Source organism: Talpa europaea, assembly GCF_964194135.1.
Source record: "Talpa europaea genome assembly, chromosome: 14".
Lineage (NCBI taxonomy): Eukaryota > Metazoa > Chordata > Mammalia > Eulipotyphla > Talpidae > Talpa > Talpa europaea.
Window position 1 is genome coordinate 67,265,850 of NC_140082.1, and position 22,573 is coordinate 67,288,422.

Below are 22,573 nucleotides of genomic sequence, written 5' to 3' on the forward strand. Positions count from 1 at the left end.
CTAGGTGTTCCTTTGATTATTATATTTCATACTTATTTATAGCAGCATATATTGTCTTGAATGTATTAAAAGCTGTAAGATTATTAAAGCTGTTGATAATATGGTTTGAGCAGGTGACTTTGGAGCTAGAATCTAATTTTCACAATGTTGATCCATTGGGAATGTAGAACTTTATTTTCCACTTTTAAGCATAATGTACAAGAAAATTTCATTTTGTGCCACTATGATGAGTATTTTGACAGAATGTTTATTTTAAATCTTTAACATTTAAAACATATAATCATGCAATTTTTGCAACTCATTCTTTGTTAAAACTTGCATGAGTTTTTAGGTTATAATTAAATATTTAAGTTAAATATGAAAATCACATATAAAGGTTTTGGGACTTCTAGAACTATGTGTGCACAAAATAAAGTACAAAACTCTCTAGTTATTTTATTCCATAAGAATAACTTGGTAAGGAAACAGATTTTCCCCCTAACTAGCTTAAATAGCAAGTAATTTATTCTAAAGACTTAGAGGATCTCAAGATAAGTGATGGAGCTAGTCTGAAGGGACAGAACAGCCATGGACTATGCCGAACTAATTTCTTGGAAGGACATTATCTTTTTATCTCTTCTCCTTATATAAATCTCTCTCCTGCTCATCTTTTTCTGTGTCTCTTTCTTTCTCTGTCTCTTTCTCCCTCTTTGAAATTGTCTTCTCCTACCTTTCTTTTCTTTTAAATTTATTTATTTTTAATTGAGGTAATATTGGTATACCCCCATCAGATATTACCACCATAGTGCACCGACCACCAAATCACCCATATTCCACAACCATAGACCACTGTGCTTCCTTCCGTTTGTTCATAGCTCTCTTATCCCCATGGTGGTTCAATTTGTAGTCAGATATCAGTAGTTAGTTTTAAGTTTGTCTTTATCTGACTCTTTGTTTAGTTACTTTATAGACCATTTAGAGATACCCTATTTATCTTTCTGCTGACTTATTTAACTTAGCATTGTCATTTCAAGTTCATTCCATGTTGCCTCAAATGGCATGAGTTTATCTTTGTTGATTGGTGAGCACTATTGCATTGAACATTTAGGTTGTTTTCATAATTTAGCTATAGTAAATAGCAGTGCAATAAATATGGGAGAGCAAGTTTCCTTTCAAGTTAGTGTTTTTGAATGTTGTGCGTAGATGCCTAATAGTGAAGTTACTAGGTCAATTTTTAATGTTTTAAGACACATTCATACTGCTTTCCACAGGGATGGACCAGTTCACATTCTCACAAGTGTAGGCAGTTTCCTTTTTCCCCACATCCTTCCCAGCGTTTGTTTCTACATGTTCTGTACATGTAGGTTTTCTTTTTTTTTTTTTTTCGTATAGATATTTTACCTAATATTCATTAGGATTACTCCTAGACATTTAATTTTTGGGGGGTGTAATTGTAAATGAGATCACATTCTTAGTTTCTTTCTCTTTCATTCCTTGTTTGTATATAGGAAGACAACTGACTTATGTATGTTGATTTTATATCCTGCCACTTTGTTGAACCGATTAACTGTGTCAATTAGATTTGTCATGGAATCTTGATGGTTCTTTACGTGTATTATCATGACTTTTGAAAATAGCAATAGCTATACTTCTTCTTTCCCAATTTGGATTCCTTTTATATATTTCTCTTGCCTGATTGCACTAGCTAGAAATTCCATAACTATGTTGCATAGCAGTGATGATAGTGGACATCTTTGTCTTGTACCCAGATCAGTGGAAAAGCTTTTAGCTTTTCTTTTTCATGAGTAGTGGTGAGATCTCTGGCCACTCTGGCTCGCTTGCAGAAGCAGGTCCAGGGTCTCACCGGAGGTGATGAGGCCTTTGTAGATGTGGATAAATGCTGGCAGGGTCCCATGGAACATCATCAGACCTCTGTAGCTCCAGGTGGGCACTAGCGGGGTCTCATAGGTAGTAGCAAGTCTTCTAGCCATGTTGTCACCCTTCCCAACATGGGTCCAGGGTCTCACTGGTCTGGGCAGGCACTGGTGGTATCTTGCAGAAAGTCACTGCAGATTGGGGCTAGTGATGGCAAGGTCTGCCCTACCCTTTGTCATTTATGAGGACTTGGATCATCACGGCAACCTCTGTATATATATATATATATATGTGATACTCCAACACAATTTCTTCAATTGGCTGACTTTGTGTCTCAATATTGAATTTCCAAAAGAAGAAATTTTATTGACTTCAGGTTAGGTCAGATGTCTACATTTGACCCATCAGCTCTGGTCAAGTAGATACTAAATAGTTTAATGTGATCTATCTTGTATCATTTGGGTGCATCTAGCACTCTAAAAAGAGGGAGTTGACTAGGGAGAAGCATGTAAATCACATCTAAATTACATGTAACTTCGACTAACAAAAATATCCTGTAAAGATTTAATTTTCCCTTCATGAGAGACACATAAAGAGACAGAACTAATAGAAGTACAGGAAACACATCTGGATTATATAAATCTGAACATAGGTAGAATTAAACTCTTCTTACCTACACTGATATTAAAATTATATTTTTAAAACATGTCTTAAGCTGCATATTTCCCCCATGAGTTATATTCCATATGCCTTAGTGTATATGTATAATCCAACCCTAAACCTATTCAGAATCTCGAGCATTCTATTTTGAGAAGAATAATTTCACATTAATCTGAGAGAATAACACACTCCTGGATTCTCAATATGGAAATGATAGCAAATAATTCTTTGGCAATTCTAGATTGAAATGAGTATCCAGAGATAAAGAATTAACTAGTGTTAATTATGTGAAAGTATTTGTGAATATCTTTCTAATATAAATATGAATCTGAGAATTTTTAAGATGATGATAAAGACCAGAATCATATAGTCATGTCCTAAAAATCATGTAACAGGCGCTGACAGAGGGTCATTTCAATTGATCTGCATTTTCAGAAAGTGGGGGTGACTTTGAGCCATACCATGAACCATTATCCATAGTTGCATCACACATGAAATATAGTAATGTACCCTGAAATCTGATTATAAGAGTATCTTTGGGCCCTTGAGAAAGAACAATGCTAGGTATGAGGTAGTTATTAACTCCTTCAAATGATACATGCTTTCTGCTTGATTCTCCAAGGTAGTGACATTAATTTCCAATACATGTAATATTATACATTTTTCTTTAAATAGTATTTTTTTTATTATAAAGATTTATTTATTCAAGCACTGGGTACAGTCAGAAGCACGGGAGGATGAGAGAATTCACCAGAGCCAGAGCGGGGAGCAGAACAGGCAGACTGATGAAGAAATACACTGCAGAGGGGAGCAGCAGGCATGGCAGGAGAGGTCTGTCGCGCCATGTGGGACCCTCGCCCCGGTGACCGGGGATTGAACCGGTGCTGCAGAGGCTGTGGGCAGCTTTGCAACCCAGTGCTCAAATGCTGCGCCACCAGGGGAGGTCCTTAAATAGTGTTTTAATTAATAAATTATTTGGGGGCCTTCCTGGTGGCGTAGGGGTTAGGTCTCAGCACTATCATCTGCAAAGGCCTGCATTCAATCCCCAGCTAGGGAGTTAACCCACATATGGTACCTGCTCCTGTCTCACCTGCTGCTCCCCTCAGCAGTATATTTCAGTAGATCTGCCTGTTCTGTTCCCTACTGCTCTGCTCTGGTGAATCCTCTCACCCTCTGCGCCCATGGCCTGCACCCCAGTTCTTCTATGCATAAATAAATGTCTCTCATAAATAAATAAATAAATGATTTGGTAGTTAATACTTTCATTTTCTATATTAAATTTTAATGGAGTATTTTCTCCATTGAAACTATGTATGCACAAAACAAAGTACAATATTATCTGGTTAGTACTATAAGAACTACTTAGTAAAGAAACAACATCTCTGAAAAAAGAATATTCTCTATTAAATTTCAATGGAGTTTCTCTTTTAAAGTTCAAAGGAGGGCCTCCCCAGTGGCACAGTGGTTGAGCACTGGGTTGCGAAGCTGCCCACAGCCTCTGCAGCGCCAGTTCCATCCCTGGCTGCACCCCGGCCACCAGAGGAGGGTCCCACATGGCGTGCAGACCTCTCCTGCCGCCCGCTGCTCCCCTCAGCAGTGTACTTCGGTCCTTCTGCCTGCTCTGCTCCCCGCTCTGGCTCTGGTGAATTCTCTCACCCTCCCGCACTTCTGACTGTACCCAGTGCTTGCATAAATAAATAAAAATAAATCTTAAAAAAAAAATCAATCAATCAATCAATCAATAAATAAATAAAGTTCAAAGGAGTTGATATAGTTAGTCTGGGAATTCCTAAGAGGCGGGGAGAATGAGAGGGATTAGCTACATCACTTTACCTTGATTAGCACAACTGATTAGGTTGCTTAATAATTACCACATCAGCAGAAGTGTAGCTTTATTAAAGATTTAATTAGGAATTTCTAGGTATTATGAAATAATTTTATAAAACTATTATAGAAACAAGTATGTGCTCATGATTTATCACTTTTATCTATTGAAAACATTAATGTTGAATTGTTAACAACTCCTGTTAACTCTAAGTTAACTAAGTGGACATCAGGTTGTAAATGAGAGAGTGCAGAGATCCAGCCCAACACAGATCTAGCACAGCACAACCAGCGGCCCTGTGGCACAATGTTGCTGTCATGAGCATCTCACAGTTGGCATCCGGGGCCATCTGGACAATGGGTCCCTGAGCTACACGTTAGGAATGAAATCTGAGAAAATAAAAATTGGCTAATTAAATTTAACTAAATATATTTTCAAAGCTGTTGAAAAATATATTTGTTTGAATCCAGCCAGGTTTTAAAGATAGTTTGTAATATTTTAAGTGTAATATTTAAAGAACAGTTTCATACAAATGTATTTAACTGTGTCCCAGCTAAAATTCTAGCATGAAGTAAACTTGAAATTAGTTTATACACATGATACTGTAACTAATGTAATTGGTACATTAAAGACTTTTTGGAATTAAATACATTTTATTGTCAGAAAGCATTAGATTTTAGCAATCTCTTGAATTCAGAAGATGTGGTACATATACACAATGGGATATTACTCAGCAATCAAAAAAGATAAACTCATACAATTTGCAGCAACATGGATGGAACTGGAAGGGATCATGCTCAGTGAAATAAACCAGAAAGAAAAAGAAAAATACTGGATGGTCTCACTCATAGCAGGAATTTAGAAAACCTAAATAAGGGACCAAGAAAAAGATTAATTGCAATAAAGTAAAAATCAAAATCAACAAGCAACTGTAGACCAGAGACACACTACAGTGGGGGCCGGGGGAAGGAAAAAAGGGATTAGGGTCAGAAAAAGGGAGTGGGAATTGTATGGGGAATATAACCAAAATGAAAATGCATACATTATGCAAAAATGAAAAATGATGTAAGAATTATATAAAATAAAATAATTTATTAAAAAAAGAAATATAGGAACAATATACTGCTACTGAAATTTCAGCTATTTTTTCTCATCTTCTTTGTTTAGTTTTTTGCTTGACATTTTGGTCATTATAATTATCATGTTTTCTTGTAAATAGAATAAGTAGTATTATATGGAAGATATTAATGAAATTATATACATAAAAAATTAGTAAGAGGTTAGTTTTACAATGAATCAGTAAGGATATTCTGAAAATGCATGTAACATATTTTTAGTAAAATATTTAATAACATGCTTGCAATAAACTGAGAGATGTATTGGAAATGACTAACATATACTGATCCAGGTACAAATTACATAAAAGCATATGTGTTCAGAGATAGTGGGATGATAGATAAATAGGAAAACAGACAAATAATTTTATAAGGAAAGGAAAATATAAGAAAATATAATTTCTTATATTTATTATATTTATTAATATATTTTATATTAATTAATTAATTATATTAATTATAATATTAATTATATTAATATATCTTATATTCATTAATTTATTATATTTCTTATAATTCTTATAAGTAAATATTTCACAATCTACATGGGGAATATTTTCATAGCTGTTTCAGCAAATATTTTCAGTTGACTTTTTTACATCATGTCTAGTAGGTAGTTTTATATTAAAATAGAGAAAATACCACATTCCATGTAGGATTGTTGCAACACAGCTGTTTTGACGCTGGGCACACAGGGCACAGGGGTAGTTAGTAAACAGAAGTCAGTACTATTTTTTTTTTTTTTTGCACAGGCAAATGAAAATCTTAAATTATTTTAATAAGATGCTGACTAAAAGAAACAAGCCTGTAGTTGATTATCATTTGCACAATAATTCTTATAATTAAATTTGTATATAGGTATATATCTTTCCAATAGATGATATCCTTTCAATCATATCCTTGTATATCCCAGTACACACTTTGATAGTAACATAACATCATGCACTTGAAATTCTCTTCTGTGTAAGCTAATATAACTTAATACATTGCCAGAAGGCTTACACCTATGCAATTGAATATTTATTTATTTTTAAACTTAAATTTTATTTTTATATTCCCTATACAATTACAACCCCCTTATTTTTACCCCAATCCCTCCTTTCCCTGCCCCTCACCCCCCCACAGAGTGTCTCTGGTTCATAGTTGTTTGTTGATTTTGATATTTTCTTTCTTATAGTTATTCTTTTTCCTGGTCCCTTATTTAAGTTTTCTAGATTCCTGCTATGAGTGAGACCATCCGGTATTTTTCTTTTTCTTTTTGGCTTATTTCGCTGAGCATGATACCTTCCAGCGCCATCCATGTTGCTGCAAATTGCATGTGTTTATCTTTTTTGAATGCTGAGTAATATTCCATGGTGTATATGTACCACATCTTCTTGATCCAGTCATCTATTTTTGGGCATTTGGGTTGTTTCCAAAGCTTAGCTATTGTAAATACTGTTACACACAGCTTGATCTCTACACACAGTCCCATTGGCCTGGGCACAGGTAGCTCAAGTCTTGAGGAGAACTGGACAGAAGCCATCCCTTGTCTTTCATGCACTTGATATTCATTTAGGGTTTCCCTGCTACAGTAATGAAAATTCCCTTTTTCTGATCTTTCAGATACTTAGTTTCCCCTTGCTCTTCGAACAACAGGGATCCTGATCTTTTAAAGAATTTTATGTCATGTAGTATGCCTGAATTTGAGTTAGCAACCTTAGGTCTAATTTTACATATCACAGCATCCAGGATATGCTATATCCACCTTACCCATCAATAAAGTTTTGTTGAAGAAAGTCACTGTTCTGCTTTAAAATAATTTTAAGCATCAATAAATAACTGAAAAGATTCTGACTGAAGGGTTGTACAAGGCTGTTTGTGGCCCCTAAAATCACACTTTTAGATAAACTGTCAAATAAATTAGCATCACAATTTTAGAGCAATGTATATGTACTTTGGAATGGAGAGTAAAAAGAGATGTTCTCCTGCAGTCCTATCAGATGCTGAGTTGGCCAGCAGGCTCTGGCTGCAGGAGACCTGAGGGAGAACAGGTAGGGAGTCTAAGAAAAATCAAAGTGAGAAAGCAACTGGCTCAGGAGTCAAATTTGGTTAAAATGTCCCAGGCTAGGAGGTAGGAGCCAGTCCATGTCACAGTGAGTTAAAGTTGTTTCTAGAAGTATAAGAAAGCAGGTGAAGGTCTAGTAGGAAACACATGTTGAAGGCACAATCTAGGCAAACACTAAGCTCACATTCACTTTCTGTTTTTAAAGATTTATTTGTTTATGATTACAAGAATTGGGGTGTAGGCCAGAGATGTGGGAGGTGAGAGGATTCACCAGAACAGAGTGGGGAACAGAACAGGCAGACTGACCAAAGTACACTGCTGAGGGGAGCAGTGGGCGAGACAGGAGAGGTCTGCTATGCCATGTGAGTAGCTCCCTAGCCGGCTGGGGGATGGAACTCGTGCTGCAGAGTTTGTGAATAGCTTCACAGTGCTGTGCTTAACCCCTTGTGCCACCAGGGAAGATCCACATTCACTTTCTTCCTCCCAGGAATGAGAAGATGCTTCCTTCAGTGCTGACCCATCTAGTACTTTTAACAGCATGGTCAGTTAAAGTAGTATGGATCTTTGTTATGCATTGAACTGTGTCCCCTCAAAAGACATCTTGAAGAACCTAACTCGAGTATATCAGATTATGTGCTAAACTTGAAAAAAAGGTTGTTTTAAATTTAATTAGTTAAGGTGAGGTCATGCTGTAGTTGGATGAACTATTAATCAAACATGACTGGTGTGTCCTAATAAGAAGAGAAAAACAGAGACACATGCAGGGAGAAGATGCCACATGTGACAGCAGATGAAGAGACTGGAGCAATGTAGCTGCAACTACAGTCAAGCTCCACCAAAGATCTCTGCCACTGACACAGTGATTTTAGGTTTTCAGGCCTAGTCTCCCCAGCTAGGAACGGATCCCAGCCTGCAGTAGCATCACTGAGGCCTAGCAACTAGACCACTGTGGGTTGGTTGCTCATGTAAAAATTACATAAAAAGGAATTTGCAGATGTTTTAGATAAGTAAGCAGAGAGAGACACACTTCATTTAAGAAAATAAAGTTTATTTAAAGGAAGAAAGTAAGGACTCCCAAGTATGTTGTACTTGGAAGGGGCAAGGAAGCTGTTGTGAGCTCATATCTAGGGATATTTAAACCTTTTCCCCTCTATTCTAAAAATCTCACCATTTTATTTTGTGATTGGCTCTTTCTCCTATTGGCCATACTCCTCTAGGCAGATGTGTCTATTTTTTCAGCTCTTATCTTAGCATTTACCTCCCCGTCCACGGTCTTATTTTCTCACATTTTACTGTCTTTGCTTAGTCCTCCTGGACTTTTGGACCTCATCTTTGGAGTATATTTTGGTTATAGCTTCATGGAATTTACTGTCCTTATCTCAGAAGCCCTTTAACTCTCCCAAAATCCCTACCCGTACTATCCCTCCTGCAGCTGCCTACTTACCCCTAACCTCTCCTGGGACTCACCACCACCAGGAAGAGGAAGGAAGGATTTGTTCCTGCATGTTTCAAAGGGAGCATGGCCGTGCTAACACATTGCTTTTAAATCTCTGTCCACCAGGCTGAAAGAGAGTATGTTTCTGTCATATTAAGCGACCCAAGTTGTTATACTTTGTTATTGTAGTCCTAGTAAACCATTGTAGTTTCCAAGGTAAATACAGCTCTTCATCCACTTAGGAAGCACAGGCACCTGTGTCTCTGGAAGATAGTATGTCCTCTGAAGAGCTGGGTCTCTCTATTATTGCCATGGTAACTACACATTTTGGACATTCTGATTCTGAAACTGAGCAAGCCAAGGGGGAGTGACACAGTTGGTGGGTCCTCACCCATATACTATGACTGTATAACATGACCCCAAAATAAAGTATGAAATAATGTTAGAAATCATTTACACAGGAAGTGAGAAAAAAAGAGAAAGAGGAAGGTGAGGAGATATTCATAAAAGGCATGTGGCCAGATACTCTCTTTCCTACCCCAGAGAGTGTCTGCTGAGCAGAATCCAAGGTCCAAACTGAGGCTTTGCCAACCTTTCCAGACACCACTCCTCACTAGCACTTTAGCTGCCAAGAGCCTCAGCTCCTTTTACCTTCAACTTAAGGGTGGAATTTGAAAAGCTCCATGTTTTACCATTGAATTGACAGCGGGGTGTTGTCTAGAAAGTTCCACATTCTACCATCCTGTTGGTTATGAGCACCACCCACTGGCTCAGAGGTTGTTCTCACTGTCCCTCTTACAATATTATAATTCCCAACTGTCCTTCCTCTGAGGTCTGTTACTGTTCCTTGGTTGTTACTATTCAAGATGGTTGGAGGCTGAGGGTATTTGCCCTTGTTTGGAGGTTAAAGAATTTGCTCCACTGGCAAAGAAAATCTTCCTGGATGTTTTTTTCCCCTCAGATCCTTTCCCAACTCATTCCTCTCCTCATCCTTCTGCCACAGGAACCCAGATGCATTTAGTTTAAAATTTCCCAACAGGTTAAGTTCATCATCCTTTCTGACATTCTGGTTTGTATATTTATGCAGATAATATCATGTCTTCTTGTAATGAACATTCTGACAATGACCTAAAGCAACAGAATACATCCTCTTCATTAACATTGTGTATTTAAAGAGAGATCTGTTTGTTAAATATATACAGATAGGCCTGTTCTTTTAAGGAAATGTACATTTAGAAAAACATTTTAAATAACTGCATTCTATGAGTTTCATTTTTTTTATTTTTTGAGAAGTTGTAAATGTATTAAACTGAGACAGCAAGATTGACAGTTCTTTATAATGTACAATGCTGAGGCCAATTGGCTAATTTCAGATCTTAAAAATGTGATTTTTGGTTGTAACAATAGCCTGAGTGATCTAGTTAATCATTCTGCATTACATTTCTGTAAGGCTGGAACAGGAACTATTAAATAGGCTGGAATTAGGAACTATTAAATAAAGAAAGGCTGGGAAGAGACCTAATCCAAATTAAATAAAGAAGAGGGAAAGTAAAGAAATAAAAGCAAGTAAAAGGGAAAGAGTAAAAATAATGTAAAAAAACTTTTTTTTTTTTTTGGTCAAGGACAACTATATTACTAAAGTAACTGATCTTTTTATTGATCACAAAATTCTATGTAAATTATTCCCCCCCCAAAAAATTGAGCATGATACACCTACTTTACCATCCATATGGTAAATAATGGAGCTCGGGTTTGATCACAGATGAGCTTAGAATTCATGCTATAGAAGTCACTAAATATGTCTCCTCTGCTTATATATGGGGAAAGTCATTTTCTTTTGCATTCTTTTCTGGGAGCAAAGTAACTCTTGGAGGATCTTCTGTGCACAAGTTAATATAAATATTTTCCTTCCCTGAATACCAGTCATGATCAGTGAAAACCATTAATGTTGCAGCTGGTAGATGACTGATTGCAATTTCAGGATCTTGACACACAGGCTGACTGGGATCTGCTTGAACTCCTAGGGGCGGAGGTAACCTACATGAACATGACTGCCTATAACAAGGGCCGGCTGCAGTCCTCCTTCTGGATTGTGGACAAACAGCATGTTTACATCGGCAGTGCCAGTTTGGACTGGCGATCCCTGGGACAGGTAATCTTTCTGTATTATGTAGACTCAGATTTCTATCTGCATCAAAACCACCACCTCCATAAAGTACTCAGTCTTGTTTATTCTGATTAAAGGAAAGAAACCTATAGCGTTTATTATTATAAATTGTGTGGTTTGAATTGATTCACCTTCATTTAATGTGAAATCATAAGCCTTTCCTTGTCAGAATCTTCTTACAAAAATACTATTGTGTCAGTGATTCTGTAATTAAAGTGGTACTCACAGATTATTTTTTAAAGATTTACTTATTTATGCATACAAGAACTGGGATGTAGGCCTGATGTGCGGGGTGGAGGGGGTGAGAGGACTCACCAGAGAGAGTGGGGAGCAGAACAGGCAAATCCACCAAAATACACTGCTGAGGGGAGCAGTGGAGCAGACTGGAGAGGTCTGCTGTGCCATGTGGGTTACCACCCTGGTCTACCAGGGATCAAACTCATGCTGCAGTGGCTGGCAATAGTTTAATAGCATTGTCTTTAACCTCTGTGCCACCAGGGAGGCCCTACTCCCAGATTTTTTTAGCACATGTGAGTAGAGGGAAACTGATGTTTTAGGATAATACGATAGTATAGGATAATATGGTTTATAATAGCAATCATTTGTATTATTCTTATAGTAATTTTATTTTAAGATTTATTTATTTTTATACAAGAACCAGGGTACAGGCCAAATGTGCGGGAGGGAGAGAGGATTCACCAGGGACAGAGCAGGGAACAGAAAAGGCAGACTGATGAAATACACTGCTGAGGGGAGGAGTGGGTGAGACAGGAGAGGTCTGTTTCGCCATGTGGGATTCTTGCTGGCCCGCCAGGATAGAACCCGCACTACAGAGGCTGCTGGCAGCTTCACAGTGCAGCACTCAACCGCCTGCGCTACCAGGGAGGCCCTCTTATAATAAATTTTAAGATGAAGATTTTCTCATCTTTTGCTTTGCAAATAAATAACTTCAAGTATCTTGAAAATAGACTGAAACCGTCCTATTGTTTTCATGTATTTATTCTTGCCAATATCACCTTCTTCATCATGTTCCCTTGGCCAATGACCAGTAGCAGGAGGTTCTCCATCCCTGGGTGCATGGAAGGAATGGTTGTCCACCACACATGCTACAAGGCCCATATATCCTACATTTTAGCTGAGCTCTTTAAATATTAAGATCAGTGATATTACCAAACAAATTATATGCAGGTCTATGTATCCTTTATGGGAAAGAAAACATTGACATACAGCATTGGGCCATAACATGTAAAGAAAGAGTGGGTCAGTCTGAGAGAGGGTAAAACATAGTTATGTTGTTAACTTCAGGCATTTAACCATTTGCCTCCCAATTCCCACTCTCCGGTTTCCTTCTTAAGCTGCAAACTTCCATGCACACAAAGCCATCTACTTTTCTTCTTTTATGGCTGAGGCAGTTAAAAGTGCTCAACTATAAAGGAAGGAAATATTCAATAATGAAACTAAATACTGAAAACCCAATCACTTCTTTCTCCATGCAGTAGTTAAGGAAGGGCCAAAGTACGACTTATCTACAGTGATTTTTTTCCTACTCTGCATTAAAGGGACATGTAACACCATGTAACACAGTCATGAGAGTCAGATACTTGTTTCTAAAATGGGAGCACTCCAGCACAAAAGGGGTAAAACTGAAACCACTGAACAAAAATCAATGACACCAAAAGTGACAGAACTTTTATACTTGGTTATGAAATTATGAGGGTTTTTTAAAGATATTTATTTATTTATTTATTTATTTATTTATTTATTTATTTATTTATTTATTTATACAAGAACCGGGGTACAGGCCAGATGTGCAGGAGGGTGAGAGGATTCACCAGAGACAGAGTGGGGAGCAGAACAGGCAGATTGAGGAAATACACTGCTGAGAAGAGCAGCAGGCGCAACAGGAGAGGTCTGCCCTGCCATGTGGGACCCTCATGGGCCAACTGGGATCAAACCGGCACTGCAGAGGCTGCAGACAGCTTCACAGCTCAGCACTCAACCACCTGCACCACCAGGGGAGGCCCTAGGAGTTGTTATTTATTGATACATAAAAATGATTCTGGACAAAGTAATAGTATCACCAAGAATTTCTGGCATATAGTGAATACCAGGTCTTGTTCTAAGCCATTTAAGTGAATTATTTAATTTAAAGTTATCCTATGTCAGAGAGGGGCGGAGCAACATGGCGGCGAGGAGACGCTGCGAGTAAGATCTCCCATTAAAAAAAGTTAATAGGGAGGAAAAGCGGCAGGTCCCAGTGAGAACTGGGACACGGAAGATAAACGGACGACTCCAGCAAACTGCCCGAAGAAGGAAGTTGCCATAAAAGAGGACCAGAAGGGAGGGAAGCGCAGAACCCTGCTCCCCTCCCCCACCCACAGAGTCGGCACTCTCCGACCAGCAGAGAGGAGGGAAACAACAAACTGAAAGGACCAACAAGAACAAACTACGCAGCAAGCGGGACTGTGAGTGGAAAGGAACTATTTCAGCCACCACACCCCGTGAACGGGAGCTGTGGAGAACCCTGCAGGATCCGCCGTGGAGGTGAGCTCCGGGCACCATTAAAGAGAGACCCCGCCCCCCAGGAGGAGGCCAGCACCAGCACACAGCCCCAGCCCCCGTAAGCTTGCGCTCAGAAAGCAGCACGCTGGAAAAGCAGGCACGGATCGCGGTCAGGATTGCGCGGAAAAGCGGCGCGCTGGAAAACCAAGTGCGGATCGGAATCGGGATCGCGCGCCGAAAAGCAGTGCAGTTGAAAAGCAAACGCGGATCCAGATCGCAGCTGCCCAGGTCCCCGCACCTGCGACCTAGGCTTGCGGGGAGACCCGCGGAGGCCCTCCCTGAGTGAGCAGGAACCAGGCGACCAGGCAGGGGAGCGGGATTCAAAAGGCGCCATTCCCGCGCCACTGATCTGGGCTACAGCCCGCGTCCTGGAACTGAGGGCTTTGGAACTGAGACCTGGGGCACGAAATTAGGGGCGTGGGTTCCCCATGACGGTGGGGCACAAGGCTGACACAGCACCCCAAAGCCATTGAGGTGTACCCTACCATCCCCGCTCTGTTCCCTGTCCCACGGGGTGGAAAATCAGCTCCCCAAGGGCTCTAGGAGAGATCTCTGGCACCACCTAGCGACGAAGCCAGCAGAGACTCCTGAAGGAGCCAGTGGCCAGCTGGGGAGTTAGCCCACACCGGGCCCCTTCCGACCAGTAGTCTGAGCCCACAGGGAGAGCGAGCACCCACAGCCAGGGCAGACCAGGCGCGCAGAAGAGTGTGCCTGAGACCGGACGCGCAGGGAGTGTGTCCTACATCACCATTTTAGAACAGGGACATTTCTTCAGTAAAGACTACCTGCAGAAGGCTTCCTCAGGAGCCAGAGGTGAGCGGGGGACGTTCGCCCACGCCAGACCCCCTCTGGCCTGCAGTCCAAGCCCAGAGGGGGAGCAGGAACCCACCGCCGGGGCAGACCAGGCGCACAGGGGAGTGTGTCCCCACATCGGCATTTTAGAACAGGGACCTTTCTCCAGTAAAGACTGCTTGAAACTGACAGATGACTCCTGGAGGAACCAGAGGAGAGCAGAGAAGCTCACCCAAGTTGCCGGCCAGTCCCAACTACACAGTGTCCCAACGCATACGGCAAATTAGAAAACAGACAGTAGGGAGGAGAAGAACCACACGCAACCTAGCAACTCTCCAGAGAAAAAGCACACCACAAAAAGAAAACCAGCCCCCAGATTGCAACGACAATAACTTGGAAGAATTTCTGAGCCTTCCAGAAAGAGAATTTAAAATTGCCGTGATTAAAAAACTGACAGAAGTCATAACGGAAAACAATGATAAGGGAAAAATAATCAACGATCAGAAGAATGCAATTGAGTCCCTAGAGAGGGAAAACAATGGTCAGAAGAAAGAAATTGAGTCCCTAAAGAGGAAAGTAAAAGAAATGCAGGAGATCAAAGAATTAATGGAAGAACTAAAGAATTCTGGGAAAAGCAATGAAAGCAGAATAGATGAAATGGAAGAACGAATAAGTAATCTTGAAGACACAGAAATAAAAAGAACCAAAACAGAAAAGGAAAGAGAAGTACGAAGGAAAAAGAACGAAGAAAGACTTCGGGAACTATCTGACTCCATGAGGAAAGGAAATATAAGAGTTATAGGAATACCAGAAGGAGAGGAGAGAGATGTAGGAACAGAGAAAATATTCAAAGAGATAATTGAACAGAACTTCCCAAATGTGAAGAAGGAGCTGAAAATTGATATACAAGAAGCAAGAAGAACACCAAACTTCCACGACGAAAGGAAAAATACAGCAAGACACATAATAGTAAAGCTCCCAAGAATCCAGGACAAGGAAAAAATAATAAAGCTGGCAAGAGGGAAGAAACAGATAACATTCAAAGGAAAGCCAATCAGGCTGACATCAGACTTCTCCGAAGAAACACTACGGGCAAGGAGAGAATGGAAGGACATAGTCAACAGACTCCAAGAAAACAGATGCCAACCAAGAATACTCTATCCCGCAAAGCTCTCCTTCCTCTTTGAAGAAAGAATATGGACCTTCCCAGACAAACAGAAACTCCGGAATTTCATTACAACTAAACCCCCACTCCAAAAAATACTACAAGGAGTCCTAAAGCCAGAACCTCAGAGGGACGAATAACAATGAAAGAAGGCCAAAAAAAAAAGTTATTAAAAGAATAAATAAATAAAATCAAAGAAAAGACAATCACAATGGCAAATACAGATGCTAACATATCAATATTAACTCTAAATGTAAATGGACTAAACTCTTCAATAAAAAGACATAGAGTTGCAGCCTGGATTAAGAAACAAAACCAACCTTTTGCTGTCTCCAGGAAACACATTTAGCTACAAAAGATAAAAATAGGCTCAAAGTTAAAGGATGGAAAACAATCCTACAAGCAAATGGACCAAAAAAGAAAGCAGGAACAGCTATACTTATATCAGATAAAACAGATTTCAAACTCAAAAAGATAAAAAGAGACCCCAATGGTCACTACATTATGATCAAGGGGACAATACTTCAAGAAGAAATAACACTCATTAACATATACTCACCAAACGAAGGAGCACCAAAATATATCAGACAACTGTTGTCCTCTCTGAAAACAGACATCGGAGAAAACACATACGTAGTGGGAGACTTCAACACACCACTATCAACAATGGATAGATCAACAAGACAAAAAATAAGTAAAGAAACCAAAGCTCTAAATAAGGACCTAGAGCAATTGGGCTTAACAGACATCTATAGAACACTAAACCCCAAAAAAACAGAGTACACATTTTTCTCAAACGCACACGGATCATTCTCCAGGATCGATCACATACTGGGGCACAAGACAAACATCAACAGATACACCAAGATTGAAATCATATCAACCATCTTTTCTGACCATGAAGGCATCAAACTAGAAATAAACCATAAAAAGAAGGCAAGGAACTTTCCTACCTCATGGAGATTAAAAACCACACTACTGGAAGACCACTGGATTAATGAGGAGATCAAAGAAGAAATTAAAAAATTTTTTGAATTGAACGACAAGGAGGACACCAATATCCTAAATGTATGGGATGCAGCAAAAGTAGTAATAAGAGGAAAATATATAGCAATAGAAGCTCACATCAAGAAACAAGAAAGAACTCAAAGAAACAACCTAATCTCGAAGCTCAAAGATCTAGAAAAAGAACAACAAAAAAACCCCAAAACCAGTAGAAGAAAAGAAATAATAAAAACCAAAGCAGAAATAAATGAAATTGAAACTAAAAAAACAATCCAAAAGATCAATGAAACCAAGAGCTGGTTCTTTGAAAAAATCAATAAAATAGACAAACCCCTAGCCAGGCTCACAAAGGAAAAAAGGGAGAAAGCAGAAATACACAGGATCATAAATGAAAGAGGAGAAATCACAACGGACACAGCAGAAATCAAAAGAATAATCAGTAACTACTATGAACAGTTATATGGAAACAAGTTCAACAATCTAGAGGAGATGGACAAATTCCTACAACTCTACAATCACCCAAAGCTAGATAAAGAAGAAATAGAACACCTAAACAGACCAATTACAAGCAGCGAAATTGAAATGGTAATCAAAAACCTCCCCAAAAACAAAAGCCCAGGACCTGATGGATTTACAAATGAATTCTACCAAACATTCAGAGATGAATTAGTGCCTATCCTTCACAAACTCTTCCAAAAAATTGAGAAGGAAGGGACAATACCAAACACGTTCTATGAAGCCAACATTACACTAATACCAAAACCGAACAAGGACAACACAAAAAAGGAAAACTACAGGCCAATCTCCCTAATGAACACTGATGCAAAAATCCTCAATAAAATTTTAGCCATCAGAATCCAACAATGTATCCATAAGATAATTCACCACGACCAAGTAGGATTCATTCCAGGGGCACAAGGATGGTTCAACATCCGAAAATCAATCAACGTTATCCAACACATCAACAAAAAGAAATATAAAAACCATATGATAATATCAATAGATGCTGAGAAAGCTTTCGACAAAGTGCAACACCCATTCATGATAAAAGCCCTTGAAAATCTTGGGATACAAGGAACATACCCCAACATCATAAAGGCCATCTATGACAAGCCAACAGCCAGTATCATTCTCAATGGTGAAAAGCTGAAAGCAATTCCATTAAGATCTGGAACAAGACAAGGATGTCCACTCTCACCACTGCTTTTCAATATAATATTGGAAGTCCTAGCCAGGGCAATAAGACAAGAGAAAGACATCCAAGGAATCCAAATAGGAAAAGAAGAAGTCAAACTATCACTATTTGCAGACGATATGATATTATACATAGAGAACCCCAAAAACTCCACAGAAAAACTAATTCAACTCATCAATCAGTTCAGTAAAGTGGCAGGATACAAAATCAACACGCAAAAGTCAGTAGCCTTCCTATACACAAACAATAAATCTGAAGAAGAAGAAATCAAAAAAACCATCCCTTTTGTTATTGAAACAAAAAAAATCAAATATTTGGGAATAAATCTAACAACAGAGGTAAAGGACCTATACAAAGAAAACTATAAAACACTGTTAAAAGAAATAGAAGAAGACACAAAGAAATGGAAAAACATCCCCTGCTCATGGATTGGAAGAATAAACATTATTAAAATGGCCATCCTTCCAAAAGCAATACACAGATTCAATGCTATTCCAATGAAAATTTCAATGTCATTCTTCAAAGAAATAGAACAATTATTGATGAAATTCATATGGAATCACAAAAAACCCCGAATAGCCAAAGCTCTCCTGAAAAAAAAAGAAGGGAATGGAGGCATCACACTCCCAGACTTCAAACTCTACTACAAAGCCATAATCATCAAAACTGCATGGTATTGGATCAAGAACAGACATACAGACCAATGGAATCGAATAGAAAATCCAGAAATAAACCCACAGATTTATGGTCAACTAATCTTTGACAAAGGAGCAAAGACTATGCATTGGAGCAAAGAAAGTTTGTTCAATAAGTGGTGCTGGGAAAACTGGGTCGCTACATGCAAAAGAATGAAGCTTGACCACTACCTCACACCATACACAAAAATCAACTCAAAATGGATTAAAGAACTAGACATAAGACCTGAAACCATAAAATATATAGAAGGAAATATAGGCGAAACACTACGTGATTTGCACATCAAAGACATCTTTACAGACACATCACCCAAAGCAGTGATAGTGAAGGCAAAGATAAACAGCTGGGACTACATCAAATTAAAGAGCTTCTGCACAGCAAAAGAGACAATAACAAAAACAAAGAGAAACCCCACCAACTGGGAGAACATTTTTGCACCCAACACTAATGATAAAGGACTGATCACAAAAATCTGCAAAGAGCTGATGAGACTCAACAACAACAAAGAAAATAATCCAGTCAAAAAATGGGCAGAAGAGCTAAAAAGAAACTTCTCTGAAGAGGAAATGCAAATGGCCAACAGGCATATGAAAAAATGTTCAACATCACTTGTCATCAGGGAAATGCAAATCAAAACTACCATGAGATACCATCTTACACCAGTGAGAATGGCACATATTAAAAAAACTAGCAACAACATATGTTGGCGAGGGTGTGGAGAAAAAGGAACTCTTCTGCACTGTTGGTGGGAATGCAAACTGGTCCAACCACTGTGGAAAGCTATGTGGAGATTTCTGGACCTACTAAACATAGAGCTTCCATATGATCCAGCAATTCCACTCCTAGGTATTTACCCAAAGAACACAGAAACATCAACTCCAAAGAACACCTGCACCCCTATGTTTATAGCAGCACTGTTTACAATAGCTAAGCTTTGGAAACAACCCAAATGCCCAAAAATAGATGACTGGATCAAGAAGATGTGGTACATATATACCATGGAATATTACTCAGCATTCAAAAAAGATAAACACATGCAATTTGCAGCAACGTGGATGGCGCTGGAAGGGTTCATGCTCAGCGAAATAAGCCAAAAAGAAAAAGAAAAATACCGGATGGTCTCACTCATAGCAGGAATCTAGAAAACTTAAATAAGGGACCAGGAAAATGAATAACTATAAGAAAGTGAAAATCAAAATCAACAAAAAACTATGAACCAGAGACACTTTTAGGGGGGCGGGGGCGGGAGGGGAGGGATTGGGGTCAGAATGGGCGGGCTGCAATTGTATGGGGAATATAACAATAAAATTTATTATCTAAAAAAAAAAATAAATAAAGTTATCCTATGAGGTTAATATTCTTATTGTCTCCATTTTAAGGATAGATAAAATCAAAACTGAATTGTATTTAAATACTGAATCTTTTCAGCCAATTCCTTCCAGTGTTAATTCTGATCTGAAAAGTAGAGATTTTGATTCTGCACATCTCATACCTGATGACCCTTCAAAAACTACTGTTATAGCAACTTTGACTTAGCTCAGAAATGAGAAGTAAGGCAATAACAATACAAGGTATTATTAATTTAGAGTATTTAGAAAAAATATAGTCTCATTGATGAAAATATCTGAGTTTATCTTTTGTTTTTTTATACTTACAAAGAGCTGCCAAATAAGCATCTTGTTCCTAAAAATTTTCAGCTGGGTATCTTATAACAACTGAACAATATCAGTTCTATACAAAACTGATTATATGTAAATGCTGGTGCTTTCTTTTAACTTGAGCATGTCTGCTTATTTTAAGAAACCATGCTCACCACAACCAAATTGCATTTTCTTTATTATTAACTAAGAATAATTGACAGGATCTAAAGTTCTGTGAATTCCATTTGAAAGAGGTTTGAATCTTTGAGTTCTAGTAACATCTTCCCAAATTTTTGCACTTTTTTTCTACTTTGAAATTTTGTACTCTTCCTTAGACCCTCTGTTGTTTGAGGATAATCTTCTTTATTTGAGGATTATTCCTTTGTTTCTGACTTTTTGTTGTATGTTTTGTAGGAAAGTAGGTGGTCCTCTCTTTATTCTTTATCTGTGAAGTCATTTGGATATTGTTTCCTTTTATAATAGATGACCAATGTGAAATTTAAACATCATACATGGATAGTATAAATTGCAAATAATTTCCTAATATTCAGTGAAGAATCCAAGTTATCTTATGATCTTTGTTTTCTTACATATTTCTAGGTGGTAATGAATTCATTTCCTTTCCTATTGTCGAGAAGGACCAGGACCTAGTTCTTTGTTTTTCACAGCCAGTTCTTTGTTTCACAGCCAGTTCTTTGTTTCTAGCTCCTTCTTAAGGCCCAGTCAACAAGTTGTGATTCTTTCAATGTCATTCTCAGCAGGGACTGGGGAATTGCAGCTTATCCACTGTGCCATTGCATGTAGCTGGGCCCTCCAGATCTGTCTAGAAGAAACTTCCCTTTGACCTCATCATGTGGCTGAGTTTTCTAAACATCTAAGCCACATAATGAGAGAAAGAATAAATAGAAATGAACTTTTGAGATATCTCTTCCTTTAGCTCAAAAATAACTACAATTATTCTTTTAAAAACCTAAATGTTGACATAATATTTCTTAAACATGGAGTAAGTATAATGTAAGGAATAAAATATAAACTTATCTTATAATCCACCAAAAATTCAGAGTGAAATTTGTGGTAAAAAGTGCTGAATATGCTAAACATCCCCCTTGGAGAGCAGGAGAAAGGTCCTACTACTTGACATTCATGGAGACTGTCCTTAGGGGACAGTAACCATGAGCCGGTAGGAGAATTGCTAGCAGTCTTGACTAAAATGTATACACTGATGGGAAATGTCTAAACCATTAGTGATTTCAAATCATATTTTGCTTCAAAAAGGAAACATCCCTCTGTTTGTTATAAATTTAATAGCAGTTTAAACTCCTTGGGGCTTAGTGATTTTAGAGGAGATGAGTACAAGAAATCTTTGTGTCATTTTTTCAAAAACGCTACTATTTTGTGACAGGCACTGTGATATTAATCTTATAGATACTTCATTTCATAGCAACTTAAGGGTAGATGTCATATTCACCCTTTGAATGAAGATACTATTGAAAAATAAAAACAGAACAGACCCCATTGCTATTTTCCTCTCTTGTAAAATGGTAACAATTAATTAAAATAAGCCATCAGGGCCTCCCCAGTGGCACAGCGGTTGAGCGCTGGGTTGTGAAAGCTGCCCGCAGCCTCTGCAGCGCTGGTTCGATCCCCGGCTGCTCCCCGGCCACCGGAGGAGGGTCCCACATGGCGCGCAGACCTCTCCTGCCGCCCGCTGCTCCCCTAAGCAGTGTACTTCAGTCCTTATGCCTGCTCTGCTCCCCGCTCTGGCTCTAGTGAATTCTCTCACCCTCCCGCGCTTCTGACTGTACCCAGTGCTTGTATAAATAAATAAATAAATCTTAAAAAAAAAGCCATCAACAGCAAAAAATATCTCTAATCTGTGTAACAATTAAGCATTTGGAGATGATTTTCATGGCTGTTAAATTAATGATTATGGTGACATAGTCACCATTTATTTCATTTCATTCCTGGTAATTTGGAATTCAAGTTGAACCTACCCAAAGTTAATCTTTTCAAGGACCCGTCACATACTTAGAAACTAAAAAAAAAAAAAAAAAAAGTTTTGTAATTCCCTTAATAATCTTTCCTTTTGTTTTTTCATTGAAAGACTCTGTATTCTTTCAAAGAGTATAACTATGAAGAGGTCAGGGTTTAAAAGTCTTTTATATGAACATTTAATATTTCATTAGTTCCTCACACTTGGATGTCACCTGCTAACCGTCTCAACCACCTTTTCTCCATCTCCTCCCCATGCTGATAAGAAAATACTATACCTTACTTTGTCTACCCTTGGGACTTAGGGATTATGTCCCTAAGGATTAGTATCAGAATTAATACACTTAATCATCTACCTTAAGTAATTTTCCTTTTAATTGTACTTGATATATAGGATTTTTCTTCGTCTATCTAATGTGACAT

The 22,573-nt window shown here is 38.5% G+C and overlaps 1 protein-coding gene across 2 annotated transcripts in view; it reads left to right on the forward strand.

Moving 5' to 3' along the window:
- PLD5 (phospholipase D family member 5) overlaps positions 1-22,573 on the forward strand; it is a gene marked incomplete at its 5' end in the record, with an annotated part of 439,585 nt that overhangs the window by 306,610 nt on the left and 110,402 nt on the right. For both annotated transcript variants that reach the window (XM_084253047.1, XM_084253048.1), the window contains one exon: positions 10,961-11,088. In XM_084253047.1, coding sequence (XP_084109173.1) covers positions 10,961-11,088 — 128 coding nt within the window. The remainder of the gene's footprint in view (positions 1-10,960; positions 11,089-22,573) is intronic.